A 15,207-nucleotide genomic window follows, 5' to 3' on the forward strand; every position below is an offset into this window, starting at 1 on the left:
TGTCTGGAGCAGAATGAAGTTCCACTAAGTGGCTCTTTTTCCAGAGACTCACTGAGGGAAAGGGACGGTGGGGAGCTTACAGTGGCTTCACACTTGGGCTAGACAGTTCTCTCTGTCCTTAAATTGATTTATCATTTCCTTCTTAACACAAGAGGAGGTGACGACCCAGGAGAGGCCCTCAGGTCACAGCATTTAAGGGGCCAGGCTGGGCACTGTTCTCCCTGCTCCTGGAGGTGAAGCAGTCAAAGGGACACTGGAGGGCCTTGGAAGCCTGCGGTCTACTTCCAGGGGAGGAATTTAACTTCCTTAAGGGAACCAGAATGGCAGGACGTTTTTCTCTCTACACTGACTCCCCCCAACCCAGTTCTGAGAATCCAGGGTCAGACTTGGTCCAGCCATACAACAACACGCTGGTGTTTGAGGTGACATCACAGTTCCTGCTGGGGTAAATCTTCCCTTACCTTTATCAGGACTCTATCTATGTACTATTTTCATGCTCTCTCTTAAAATCACAGAACTGCAAACTAGTAATTCATTACCTTCCTACCCAAACTAAGTATACATTTTTCAAAAATTAAAATCCTGAAAGAGATGAAATTAGCTGTTCAGAAGTTCAATATTGGAAGTTCCCATTGTGGCTCAATGGTAACGAATCTGACTAGTTTCCATAAGGATGCAGGTTCGATTCTTGGCCTCACTCAGTGGGTTAAGGATCCAGCGTTGCTATGAGCTGTGATGTAGGTCACAGACCCAGCTCGGATCTGGTGTTGCTGTGGCTGCAGTATAGGCCAAAGCTGCAGCTCTGATTTATCCCTTGCCTGGGAACTTCCATATGCCGTAGGTGTGTCTCTAAAAAGACAAAAAAAAAAAAAAGTTCACTATTACTCACTATCCTTAGAGAGTAAATAGTATTCACATTTTGGAGCACAATCATTGTGCACTGGTTGGAGGCACCCCCAACCTGTCGCAAAGGCTGATTTGGGAAGAAACTGGGAACGCAAGACAACACCCACACCTACAGGCTTTCTCCCAAGTCTGACTTCTCTCCATAGAGTTGGCTTTAGGTCACAAAGGGAAAGAACACTTGTTCAAAGAATTCTTGCTTAATTTTGATCAGGCTCAATACTCAGCTGAGGTAAAATCAGAGGCAACCCTGAAAAAAATGGAACACAGGGAACAATTTCCCTTCTAGGCTCCGATGTACATTTACTTTGTATCTTGGATGACGAATCTTTCTCTTCTTTCTGCCTTCATCTCCTACTCTGGAAAATGAGACCATTTTCACTCACTCTGTGAAAAAGCATTTTGGACAGTTGGTTCTAGGCATTGAGATAGGGGCCAAAAGCCAGTGTGAACACAGAAGGAGCCGGGTTCAGGGATGTTCTGTTATGTCCCTGCTGATCTGACACGTCACAAACACGCCTGGACGTGTACGTGTCCCTGGAAGACCAAGAATGCCCAAGAGACAAGGCCACTTCTTCTGCCTCTTCTGTATTTCTTCCCTATACCGCTGGCTCCCAAAGGGGGCCTGAGCCCCAGAGAATGCTCGATTCCTAACATGGCATCCGCTTGCTCTGACGATTAGGATGAAAAGAAAGTGATGCCAACCCCCGTGTTTGAAAAGCACTTTGCAGATTTGAAGCAAACGCACATCCATCAGACTCGCATGCTGGCTGGGGTGGGTGGGCCTTATCCTCACTTTCTGGTGGAAGAAACTGATGTTCCGAGAAGTTAAACAACTTACCTGCAAGCAACACGCCCAAGACCTGTACATAGTTATTTTTACTCTGCTCCAGTGCTCATGTCCCGAGCTGCCCTGGCCCAGAGCCTGCTTCACATTTAGCCGACTAAGGAGTCTTTCTTAGTGCCATTTTGGTCAAGGTTAAATAAAGATGGTTTTCCCCAACGTGGACAGGAAATTGATAATGAGATGATTTGTAACAAACGATTAAATGGCCATCACTTGGGAATCTCCTCCCTTGTCCCCTTCCTGCGTTTCCAGAGTTAAAAGGTGCTGGGTGAAAGTGGGTGCACTATCACTTGCCTTTAAGAGGAAGGCGCTTCAGCCCCACACCCCTCACCCTCGGCTGTTCTGCAAACAGATGTCAGAGAGGATCCCTCTGCCTACCACCCAGTTACTCTGAAGGGATGATAACAGCCATTGGGGGGTTAAAAAGAGGCAGTGAACCCCCAGTTAATGAGTAGGAATTGAGCAGGCAGTGTAAGATAAATGGAGCTCTCTCTGCTTCTGCTAGAGTCAGCATGAACTGCGGCCCTGCGGCTTGTTTGTGGCAAATGGAGTGCGCGAAATATCAAAGGGCAGTGATCCAGAAGAAGACCGACTTTGACAAATTTTAAATTGGCCAGAAAGAAAACCAGCAAAAAAGGGGGAAAAAAAAGACAGACAGAGAGAGAGAGAGAGAAAGAGAAAATTACGCAATTCGCCGTGTCCTGCAATTGTGGCGTTGCTGCATTTGTGCAGAATTAGCCGTAAAAACAGTGGCAACGTGGCGGGTGCTGGGAGCAATTCTGAGCCATCTAAGTGAGATGCTTATCAGTGGCTGAAGCTTTTAGAGCTTTCTCTGTGTTAGAGTTGTAACTTGCTCTTGAGCTGCAGTCACTTTAATTAAAGTGTATGGGGTTGGTCAGAAGTAATTATCCTGTTCGGAGAAGAGGGGAAAAAAAAAAAAAAAACACCTCAACAATTCTGGGTGGCAATAGATTTTTACAAACAACTTGGCCAATTTCTTGTTGTATGTGTGCATTGCCCATAAAAGGATCAGGCTGAGGAGGATGGGAGTTTGCGGTGGTTGTGTCCTCCGAACGGCAAACAGTGGGGTACAAGCAGGGTTTACGGCAACCTGAGTCACTGGTGTGGTAAGCAACACCGTGCCTGGCTCAGTGCTGTAAACGCCGGGACGTGTAGTTTCTAGGCTGAGGGCAGGCTACTACTCTGAAGCTTTTACATTAGCGAGGGTAAGCATGTAAAGAGTTCACAAAGGGTTCGTTATTAGTTAAATGACTGCTTGGAACATAAATGAGCTCGCATCTTTTTTTGTCTCCCATTCTCTGAGTTTCCCTACCTTTTAAAGACAATCTCTCTGTTCCTTGAGAAAAACAAAACAAACCAACAAACAAAAGAACCTCAAGCCATTTGCTTTTGCTACCATGGTAAGAGGCTCAATGGGAGACCTGGGCAGAAAGTCAGTGTTTTTAAAGATTCTAAAACTCATTCAGGTTCTGGATGCCACACAGGGCTCCCAACGTCTGAGTTGCAAGCACCCTCCCCAAGCTCCAGAAACAAACGAGCAGCACATTCGGGACTGGCAGCCTGGGTCTGCAAGCACAGTGCACAATCTTTACTCCATCTCTCGCGCTCAGGACGGCCCCAAATGCCGCCCGGGCAAGGGCTCTGGCTTTTCCATCCCATGACAAGGACTCTCACATCGCTCAGCAACGGGGCGGGCTCGTCCAAAGAGACCAGCAGAAACAGGATATTAAGGCCGCACATGTTCTATGCCCGATCAGCCCGCCCACAACAGCAGCTTCCAGCTAACCCTCTGTACAAGTAGAACAGCCACAGACCTAGAAAGATGGGCTGTTTGAACTTAAAGGAATTATCAGAGGAAAAATCGGGTGACTTCTGCTTTCTTAGGGCCTGCTTTCCCTCCTATTACACACACTATTTCATTCTACCAGGGTTCTTACCATATAGAGGACAGTAAATAAAGATTATCATGAATTTGATCAAATGCTTCAATGCCTCCTCCCCTGGCCTATGAATGCACTCATTACAGATGAGCTGAACGGCTCATTGGCTCGCCAGGAGGACACGCAGACATACCCAATCGCTCGGCCAAGTGGATGTAGACTGGGTCCACCCGACGCATCGTTTTCACCAGATCCTTTCTGCGGAATTTGATTTCTACGGTCCCTTCTGGTTCCAGAACGGATCCCCTGAATCAGAGAGAGAGAAGGAAACAAAACAGAACAGAAACAGAGGCACGTTAAAGGAAGGAGACAACGGAACGAGGCCAGTTACAATCCGTGGACCAGGAAATAGCTTCATTATGGTTTTGCCCACCCATGGTTCACAGAAATAACCCCAGGGAGAGAACCAGGCACCAGAGAGGAGCCTAAGTGGGGTATGAGAAAGGCCTGGCAAAAAGCAATTAAGATAATCCTCATTGCTATCCCAGTCTACTTCCATCTCAAAGGGAGAATACAGATGCCACAACCTACAGTTGACAAGGGGTGACAGGAATCATATTTTCCAGAAAAAAATAAAATGAGGATGTAGGCATGGTGCCAGGGGAACGACCTTCAGCACTTAGGCCGTGCAATGAGAGGTGCGTGCTGGCCAGTCCCACACAGTGGTGTCGGTCTGCTGGTGGCACTCAGGCAGGCCCAGCCAGACCAGGCCGAGCTGGAGAAGAAACGTTCTGCCTCCTGCTATGGAAACAACAAAGTGAAGGGTTTCAGGGCACTTCTAGTGCATGCTAATGAGGTTCTATTACCAGGACCTCTACCCTAAAACCCCTTTTTAAAAAACTTCTCCGTTTAAAAAATTATAGCTAATGCTTACCCTGTGCATGGCACTGTTCTAAGACTTGTGTGACGATCCCATGCTCAGTCCACGTCCCCTATGAGGTAAGGTGCTTATACCCCATTTTACAGAGGACACTAAGGTACAGGACGCTGAGAGACTTGTCCCAGGCTAACAAGCAATGATGCTGGACATGAAACCAGACAGGTTTGTTCTGAAGTCTGCAGATGAACTGTCCCCAATCTGGTACTTGGTCAGGGGCTAAGTTAGGGCTTAAACCTAAGTCCCTAAGTATACAACACTAATGATTTGACAATAAAACACCTGGACTTTCCTAAGCAGCTTTTGAAGAGGCTGAAATTTGGGGGAAAAGAAGACACAGGTGCTCTAATAAAATGCCTAGATGTAGGATTGAAAATAGATCATGAAGGGGAGCTGATTTGATCTGTTTTACGTAAGTGTTTTCAGGTGCCGGTGCCAAACAGACGCCTGGGATTTTCTCTTGCAGTTCTTTGGGTGCTGCAAAAACTGTTCTCCCAGCCTCCGGGAAGGCCAAAATGAGACACAGGCTGTGGGGGAGAGGCTGTGGCTGGAGCCACAGAAGGCGGCCGCCACGGTGCACCTTCATGGCCTCTCAGCTCATCCCGCAGACAAGCAGCAGCCCAGGGAGAGTGAGGACCGCTCCATGTTCCTCACTGGTCAGCGGCAGGGTTGGGGGAAGACCCCAGAACTCCCGACTTACAATCCAACTGGCTTTAAGCTACCCCTGCCACAGCCCTGAGACAGAGACAGTGAACAGGTATATGTTGCTTACATATACAGGAGAGAGTCTGGAGGTGCCTGGATAGAGGACTTCATGGTAAAAGATTCTGGGGTGGGGGGTCCCACTGAGAAAGCCTAACACCAGGGTTCCCATTGTGGCTCAGCGGTAACGAACCCAACTGGTATCCATGAGGATGCAGGTTTGATCCCTGGCCCTGCTCAGTGGGTTAAGGATCTGGCATTGCCGTGAGCTGTGGTGTAGGCCTGCAGCTGCAGCTCTGATTCAACCTCTAGCCTGGGAACTTCCACATGCTGCATGTATGGCCCTAAAAAAGGAAAGAAAGCAAGCCTGACACCAGCATGATTCCCTTCTCATGCTAGTGGATGTTATTTAGAAAACAAGATTCTCTGACCTCAGCGCCCTCTGGGAATAGACAGATTCAAAAAGTTCCCATGGTTATAATGCTTTCCAGGAGGAACCGGACAGTGGGAGGATGCTGAGAGGCAGCGAGTGGAAGCAGGGAAGGCGTGCTACCTGCTCTCGCGGTCAGCATACATCTCCATGTGCCGCGGGTTGATGGTGGGGTCAATCACGACCCAGGAGCCACCCCGAAGCTCGGCCTGAGGAGGGATATAGACCATCACCGGCTGCGAGCACTCCCGTAAGCCGTCCACGATGTAAGCGCCGAACTTCAGCATTTGGTCGTACATATCTAGGGAGAAAGAGACACATCAGAAACCAGGGAGCGGTGCTTCCACATACTGCTGACATCATGGCACAGAGAAGTGAGGCTGCTCGTGGCCAGAGGCGACAGGTCTGGGGTGCAGCTGCCCCAAGTCCTGTGAAGCCATCCTGAAGATTAGAGTGAGCGGCATCTGCACCTGTGTTCTACTGAAGACTCCGGGGATCTTCAAAAGCACGAGAGACGGGCGCTGTCTTTCACAAGATCCAGAGTGCAGGCCCTGGGGATTGCATATCCATCTTACATCCTCCTGGAATCTCTCTGCTCAGGTTTCACCACATTAATTCACACTTGCTCTACAAATGTTGAGTATTTTTCATGTCAATATGTGATCTCTCTCACTACATTAAGTTTTCTGAAGGAACTATTCAAGCTCTTTTCAGTTCCTCTCTTGGTACTTAGCATATGATAAGCCCTTAAAATGCACAGCTAATGGAAATGGATCCTTCAAAAACTGAAACTTCAAAAACTGCATCTTTCCTCTTTGTATCCCCAGGGTCCTGTCCAGTGCCTGAAACACAGTGCTCAATAAGTGTTTGTTGAATGAATAAATGCTTTGGAAAGAATACAAGAAAGGAAAAATTAATTTTTTCTCGGTTGCTTTTTTTTTTTTCTTTTTTTTGCTTGTTTTAGGGCCACACGTGCGGCATATGGAAGTTCCCAGGCTAGGGATCAAACTGGAGTTACAGCTGCCGGCCCACACCACAGCCACAGCAACACAGGATCTGAGTCGTGTCTTCGACCTACACCACAGCTCATAGGAATGCTGGATCCCTGAGCCACTGAGAGAGGCCAGGGATCAAATCTGCATCCATGGAGACCAGTCGGATTTGTTTCCTTTGCACCACAACAGGAACTCCTCAGTTGTATTTTTATCAGAGTATCAATGAAAGAAAAAAATTTAAATGCGTGTGTATTTATTGGAAATATCACATGGCCACATTAAAAAAAAAAAAAAGTCCTTGTTTTGGCAGCACATATACTAAAACTGAAATTATATAGAAAAGATTAGCATGGCCCCTGCACAAGGACGACAGGAAGGTTTGTGAAGCATTCCATATTTTTCAGACTTGTGGTTGCTAAGGGGATCAGGAGGGAGTGGGAGTTTGGAGTTGGTAGATGCAAACTACTACATTTAGAATGGATAAGCAATGAGGTCCTACTGTATAGCACAGGGAACTATATCTAGTCTCTTGGGATAGACCATGATTGAATATAAGAAAGAGAATGTATTTATATGTATGACTGCATCAGGTGGCTGTATAGTAGAAATTGGCACAACACTATAAATCAACTATGTTAATAAAAATTAATTAAAATGAAGTAATTGAGGCTTAAAAAAAAAAGAGCCACCCCTTTATTCTGCTAAAGAGTATCCTTTGTAATCCCCCCCCCACTGCCCTGCCCCCTTGCAAGGCCAGGAGCAGCCTGAAGAAAAGGGACCCCCTGGTGCATAAATATTGCCAGTCCTTAGAAAGCAGGGTCAGTCATTTATTTCCCAACAATTTATGACTTCTTCCCATTTCCAGCTCCCTGAAGTTTAAACACTGCTAAAGTTTTAGGTTTAAGATTCCAGATGTTTAATGAGCATTTCAGTGGAACCACAATGGATCCTTTTGACATACCAAATAACAGGTTCGACTGAGTTCAAACTTTCCTATCAGAGAGAGGGATCTCAATTTGGAATAAATCAATCTGGAAATCCAAAGCAAAGAAGCATTTTTCAGGAAGTTAAAAGCAAACCAGATAGAAATTGCTTTCATTGTAGTTACTGGCAAATTAAACTGCTACCTTCTTCCAGTGAAAATGGCTCTTTAGAAACCATCAGTGAGCAAGCTCACTGCAAGGCATGTGCCTTTCTCCAGGGCTCCAATTTGGCTGGCTGGTTTGTGATAGAATTCCAAAAATTCAGAAGTTGCCCCAGGAACTCTCTATGGAATGTGAGTGGTCATATACTCTGCGTATATGATCAGAACAAAGACATTTATTCCTTTGGGAGGAAAGCAAAGACCAAAAAAAAATTTACTGCTAATTACACAACTGCTGTATGAAGAGCAGGGAATAAAGGACTTTAAGCGCTTTACGCTAATTCCGTGGTTATGAAAATAATTGCTCAGTTCAAATTATTTTAACTAAATTAATTCTTTAGTGGATATTTCAACCAGTGCTACATAATAAAATAATTGCGTAATTAGCAGTACATTTTTCAGTGCTGCCAAGAGTACAGTCTCAGAACAAGTAACAGAAAGGAGTGGCCCTCCACAGCATCACGCATGGAGAAGAAATGCCAGGCAGAGATAAAAGGAGAAAGCGACGCAATAGCAAACAGCGCCTAAAAGTCATTCTATGTGCGAAATTAAAAAGGAAGCTAAGAGGTAAATGACAGGGTTTCCAGCCTCTTCACTCACTTCTGTTTGTTAAACACGTGTCTCCATCAAAATCCATCTCTGTATTACGATTAGCAGACCCAGCTCCCCTCAAAAGACAGACATTTACTTATTTATTTAGGCTGTGCCCACAGCGTATAGAAGTTCCTGGGCCAGGGATCAAACCATACCACAACAGTGACCTAAGCTACAGCAGTGACAACACCGGATCCTTTAACTGCTAGGCCACCAGGGAACTCCGAGAGAGGATTTTATTTAAAATGTACTCCCGTTTATTTAATTAAAAATAAAACTTGAGTTCCCATTGTGGCTCAATGGTTAACGAATCCAACTAGGAACCATGACGTTGCAGGTTCGATCCATGGCTTCGCTCAGGGGGTTAAGGATCCGGCGTTGCCGTGAGCTGTGGTGTAGTCCGCAGATGTGGCTCGGATCCTGCGTTGCTGTGGCTGTGGTGTAGGCCAGCGGCTACAGCTCCCATTAGACCCCTAGCCTGGGAACCATCATATGCTGCAGGTGCGGCCCTAGAAAAGAAGAAAAGACAAAAATAAATAAATAAATAATAAAACGATTTCATAGTATAAGCAAATTGGGATAAAGTTGAGTATGTATGCATTTTATCTTTGTGAAATGGACTGTAGGCCCTCCTTTTCACCTTCATGACCAGCTCACTGTATACCAGGGAACAGGGTTTTACACACACACACACATCATTTAATTATCAGAAAAATCTTCGTCTCACACCTAAGTGACCGGTGAGTAAACTGAAGCTTAACTAAATAAGTGGGTATGTGGCAGAGTTGAGACTTTGAACCCATATCATTTTGGTTCTCAAGTCTATGTTCTACTACTTCACTCCTTTTTTTTTCCTTTTTAGGGCTGCACCCACAGCATATGGAGGTTCCCAGGCTAGGGGTCAAATCAGAGCTGTAGCTGCCAGCCTACGCCACAGCCACTGCCACACCAGATCTGAGCCGCATCTATGACCTACACCACAGCTCACAGCAACACCGGATCTTTGACCCACTGAGCAAGGCCAGGCATTGAACTCGTGTCCTCCTGGATCCTAGTCAGGTTCATTACCACTTCGCTCTTAACTCATGTCTCTTACTGTGAGGAAAGAACATGAGGCTGAAGTAATCAGCTTTCCAGCATCTGATACGATGGTCGAGTCAAATAATAACCAGAAAAGAGACCTGAATACATGAATATTTATAAATTTTGCCTGGATTTTTGGTATGTTCTGAAATATCAGAAACTGTACTAGCAGTTCTGTGAAGGCCTTGGATCTGACTGCCAAACAACTATCTTCAGGCTCCAAGCCTGTGAGTAGAAAGGGGGTCAGGCTTCATTGAAGCTGGCCAGCTTGAGACAGAAAACAATGCCTCTGTCTAACCTGGAACACCAATACCCCACAATCCAGACCATGAAAACACTCAAAAAAGCAACAAAGGATATGAAAATGTGAATAAACACACAAACTCTACAACCAACACGCTGGTATTGAATCACAGCTGCCTCAAAGCACTTATTCTAAAAGGCAGACTGAAGTATTTGGCAACAATCTGACAAATTCAGGAGGAGACAGAGCGAAAGCACAGGCAAGGGTAGCAGGGGAAGAGGGATCCCCAAGGGTTCAGGCTAGGGGAATGTCTAGGGAATTGGAAAGCTGTGCATGTGCTGCCTGCTGATTCTCAGGCCCTGAGAAATGCAATGGGAATGGAAAATACTGATAGGTTCTTCCTCCGGGAGGCGGGAGCCTGAAGCCTTCTGAGCATTCTGAGCACAGCACATCTGCGTGAATGGGGATCACGCAGCCTCTCCAGTGTGTTCTCAGCACCCAGGCACCAACCCTGCCCAGGGCCTTCATTGTCACACAACATGGATCAACCGCGGCGGCCACATGTACCAAACAAGGGGGCAGCGTGGTAGGGGCTTCCACAGCATCCCACTCTCTCAAAACTGGAACAGATCATACTGGCTCGAGGCGAGATTATCTGTTAGAAGCGGAAGGTAAACACCAAGCATACGCAAGCCGCACACACGTAGTGCCTCTCATGAGTTCATTATGGCCGGCTGACGCTGTATTTCAGCATCCAAGTAATCAGAGACTTTAAAATAGACTTTCATTCCAGTTAAAGTTTTCAATAAATGTTTTTTTTATTGTTATTTATAACCTGTCCCAGGAAAAAATAATAAGTATAACATGAAAAGCCAACTGAGAGTGACCCTGTAGCACCAGCAGTGAGGCAGCTTAATATCACTGGGATTTGCATCCTATCAAGCTATTCATGCTGAGGCTGGGACCCTGGTGCTAATTTCTAGTAAATTTCACGCTTGATGTCTCCCTGTTGTGGGTCATTGCCGGTTCGTCTAAATAAACTGCTTCCAAATGGCTCTTCCATCTAAATATTCAGCCAGTTTTTATAATTTAATTTTGCATTATGCTGAATAGCCTTCCGGCCAGATAGAGCTCATTGGAAAAAAAGCACCAATACCATCTTGACATGCTTTTATTTATTTATTTATATTTTTACTGCTTGAATTAGACCTCCTAGGCCGACTAGTAAAGAGTTTTTTTTTTTCCTTCCACTAATGTCAATTTTCAGCATAGCAAGAGCTGTCTCTAATCTTTTCCTACTCATTACACACAATTTTGGAGTCATTTTACCCACAGTGCAGTCGGCTCCTGGCTGTGTGTTTGTGTGCACTGAGGGATGGCATAATTGTTTATTTTCCCTCCCTGCATAATCCCCAGCCAGTATTGAAACCAAAACTGCAAACATCTCCCCGAGGGATATGGAATGACTCTCGGCTTAGGTCCCTTTACATGAGATAATATGTAGGAAACATCCTGACCTGTATGTAAATATGAAAGGAGGGTGCACTTCCCTCCTCCTCTCCCACTGATCGCTCTTGCCCAAAGCTTATTTGTCTTAAGTGATGTGTAAAGGGATGCAGCAGCATCCAAATTCAGAAAACAGAGCTGGCCCTGCTCCATAGAAGACCAATAACTCATCTTTGATTAGGGATGGGGGCAGGGAGAGGGAAGTGGGGGGGTTACTATTTAATGGGTATAGACTTTATATCCTGGATGATGAAAAAGTCTTGAGGGTGGACAGTAGTGATGGTTACACAACACTGTGAATGTATTTAAAGCCGACGAATTGTACACTTACAAATGGTTAATATTATGCTATGTACATTTTACAATTTAACAAAACAAAACAAAATAAAACACAAGTCATTCTGAGCTCCTGCAGGTTCTTGTCACAATAGCCCCAAGGCAGAGAGGAGGTAGGCAGGACACTAACTTTTCTCAGGAACCTAGATAGTTTATTCTCGGAATAGTCTAGTAGATCTGGTTCTGGCCTCAACTGTGCTACAGAAAGTAAGATAGGTCTGTGTTCTCCTTTTTTAGCCAAATCATCTTGGGAAATTTACTTAACCTAAGTCTCAATTTATGTAAATTGTGGATAATCATATAACTTACCCCTTAGAGGTGCTTGTTGTGATGATTATGTGAGATAATGCATGTAAAATGGTTAGTGCTGATTCTGGGGAAAAGAGCTCAATGAGTCTTAATTGTTGTTGCTCTTATTGTTACAGGGCTAGCAGCCAACCTGGGCCTGAGCCAAAGTATGTATCAGGACACAAGCTTTCCCTTACAAATGCCGTATCTCAAACTTTTGAACTGTACATTTGTTAGGACAAAATAGCCAGACAATACATACTCCTACATAACGTCGGGGAGGATGAATTCGCAGGGGCTCGCAGAAGAGAGGTAGCTAAGGACATACATAGCAGGGCATTCTCTCCCACGTCCTAATGCAAATCTTATAGCTAAGGACTCTGGGATCAAGTGAAATCTGATGCTAAATGAACCTCATATACCTAAACGAAAGGGACTGCAGCCCCGCAGGACACTATCACCCGGCTCTGAACCCTGTGGTATTTTGTTTCTACTTCATACATCGTGGCTTTATCATTCTGCACAAGACATTCTTCTCGACTCCTTCGGGCAATGTCTGTTTCTGACTTATTTTCGTTTCCTCTGAAGTGGCAAACCAGCTTAGTTCCCTGCACCTAGGAACTCAATAAAAACTGTGGAGGATTGACTTGTTTAACCTATACTCTCAACATCTTATGGTATTTCCGCTGATTTAATATCTTGGTCAAAAAATAATTCACCTTGATGGTCTAAGAAAGACTACAAATGCTAATTTGCATGTATAGCCTGAGTCTCCCCAAAGAAAGGGTAAAATGTGGTAGTTCTCCAGTAAATACGGACAAAGGGGATCTTTTCAGCTAAAAATAAACAGAAACATTGCCCAGTCGCCTGCCTTTTGGCAGGGGTCTTTCTAGCAGGTAAGGGGACACTGTTGGCTTAAGGCTCTACTCTCTCCACACACAGTGCATAACCTATAAAAGGGGAGCTTCCTCAGGCTCTCCCTCCCTCAGAGCCAGAGATGCTCCTGCCGCAAGCTGCTTCTGAGTGCCTTACGGAGAGTTCATTCTTTCGCATTTTACATGCCCTACCCCTGCTCACCCTCTTTACTCCAGCACTACCAACTCCTCCCTCCATCTACTCCTCTCATCCATTCCAGAGAGCTCCCTGAGGAATGGAGCTGACGCAGCTCACCTATCCCCTCCTGGCACATAGCCTCTGGCCTCAGTGAGGCCCTGAACCTCTGGCCACTGGAGAGAGAGCGTGGCTACCCTGAGAAGGGGAGTGTGTTTCCTGAGGCTTTCCCCGAACCGCCCACCATGGCTCTGCCCACGGAGCATCCTCAGTAGGTGGCCGTTCTGACACAGGGCAGAGCCTTTATAAATGATTGTAAGTGCTGGAGCCACAGGCCCAGGGCTGTTGTTGGATAATAATAAAATATGTCACAAATTGCCACAAAGAGAATGTGTTCGTTCTCTTCTGGGGAAGGCTAATTTCAGGACCTGGCTGGGTCACTGCAGAGCAGTAAAGAGTAACACCAACAAAGAGTCTGCCCAGAAAAGCAGGACAGAGACCAGTAGAATCCTATCTCCCCAGGGCCGTCAGAAGAGTCCATCACTCACCTGCGAAAGCCAAGTCCACAGCAGCAGCCCACCTAGGTAACACTAGTAGATTGTGCTGAAATTTTGCAAGGGTTTGTAAAACATATTGAGTTTTCCCATTCAAGTTACAACTCAAGAAATATCTCAGAGGGAGCATAATCCTCCCAAAGCCTGGGGTGATGGGCTCTCAGGATACCCACAGGCTCTGCCCAATATAAACCCTCCCTCCCTCCAGCACAGCCCAGGGCCAGGTCAATCACCTTTCATCCCCCCGGAGAAGCCTCTCCAGTTGGCAAAGACCATTAGAGGCAGCCCTTCGCGGTTGAAGTCCTTGATGGCCTGATAGGTCTTAAACGCAGAGTCTGGAAACCAAACCTGGCCGGCCTGCTGGATTATCTATTGGGAAAAGCCAAAGAGGAAGACACTTAATGAGCAACAGTTCATTGAAGGGGAATCTCTATAAGAGAACAAGGCTTTACTGTCAAAAACTCAAAATCAGACTAAACAAAAACAGTTGTCCATCAGGAAGATCATCTTTGAAGTAAAAAAAAAAAAGAAAGAAAGAAAGAAAGGGCCCTGGCTCTTTGTGTTCAGTATCACTCCTTGTCTTGATTCCAGACCCCTCTTTGGTCCAAAGGGGGACCCTCACTGCTTCCAAGGGAAGAACCAAGCCTGAGGAGTGCTCGTTCTAGGATTCCCAGGACAACTGTAAGCAAATTGACGACACAACTCCAAGCAAGCCTCCTGGACCATCCGCACGAGCTCTCACCCCTGTGTTCACAGCTTCCTTGGCCTGTGCTTGGTCAAGGGCACTTGAGGTGTCCCTGCAGCAAACCCTCCTCTGCCCTCTCCCCCTCATTTTCTGGATCTTGTCAGGACAGCAAAACCTAATCCATCCTTTTAAAAAGGATGGGCTGTGGCTTTCATGTGTGGCATTAGGGCAGACCTGCTTCTGAATTCCAGGAGTAGCTCTTCGGTGTGTGACTTGAGAGACCCGGGGACCAAGGAGCCCCCCAGTGTCATCTCAGTTGCCTTTCTGTAATACCACATACCCGATAAAAGGGGACTGTTTCCTAGCCATCAACGAGACCGCTGGAAAGGCCCATTTAATTTTTCAGGCAGAATTTAGCCTGCAGTCCATTGAGAGTCATCTTAAAAGCGAGCACATGATGGTTGGAAATCACTCAAGGCTGCTGGCTGCCCTTTCCTCTAAGGCTGGTGGTCTGCCACGCTCCCAGTACCTCCACGGCTCTGCAGAGGGGGGATGCAGCCCCAAGCACAGGGCTCAGGGGGCTCCAGGTGACCTACCTTGGCTTCAGAATCCAGGTTTGCAGGATCAGCTGGGATACTTAGTTCCACTGTGCGGGTTTCTACGGCAACTACTCCCACGGGTATTCCTCCTAGCCTGATAAAAAATGAGCTGCGTGAGAACCCAAGGGATGTCAACAGTACTGCTAGTCATTTATTTTCCAATCCCACATCAAGACACGGGTGGAGGGGGAAGTGCAAACAAATAGAGAGTCAGAGGAAATGTGACCCTTCCGGGGGTAAAACATTACTCTGCAGATTCGGTAAATATGGTGAATTTGGTAAATATGGACGGAAACTGGCCTCAGACTCACTCCTATTCCCCACCACAGGATAAATTCAAACGAAGGGTTGTACCAGGGGAGCCTCTGCATTTAGACCAATAGCCTAGTATGTGTGTGAGATCTTGCGT

At 46.1% G+C, this 15,207-nt stretch overlaps 1 protein-coding gene across 12 annotated transcripts in view; it reads right to left on the reverse strand.

The window, feature by feature from the left end:
- ACACA (acetyl-CoA carboxylase alpha) overlaps window positions 1-15,207 on the reverse strand; it is a 294,152-nt gene that overhangs the window by 20,696 nt on the left and 258,249 nt on the right. For all 12 annotated transcript variants that reach the window (XM_021066228.1, XM_021066229.1, XM_021066236.1 and 9 more), the window contains 4 exon segments: window positions 14,796-14,892; window positions 13,748-13,883; window positions 5,844-6,021; window positions 3,845-3,957 (listed from right to left, as the gene is read on the reverse strand). In XM_021066228.1, the coding sequence (XP_020921887.1) occupies window positions 3,845-3,957; window positions 5,844-6,021; window positions 13,748-13,883; window positions 14,796-14,892 (524 nt within the window).

Source organism: Sus scrofa, chromosome 12 (assembly GCF_000003025.6).
Source record: "Sus scrofa isolate TJ Tabasco breed Duroc chromosome 12, Sscrofa11.1, whole genome shotgun sequence".
Classification (NCBI taxonomy): domain Eukaryota; kingdom Metazoa; phylum Chordata; class Mammalia; order Artiodactyla; family Suidae; genus Sus; species Sus scrofa.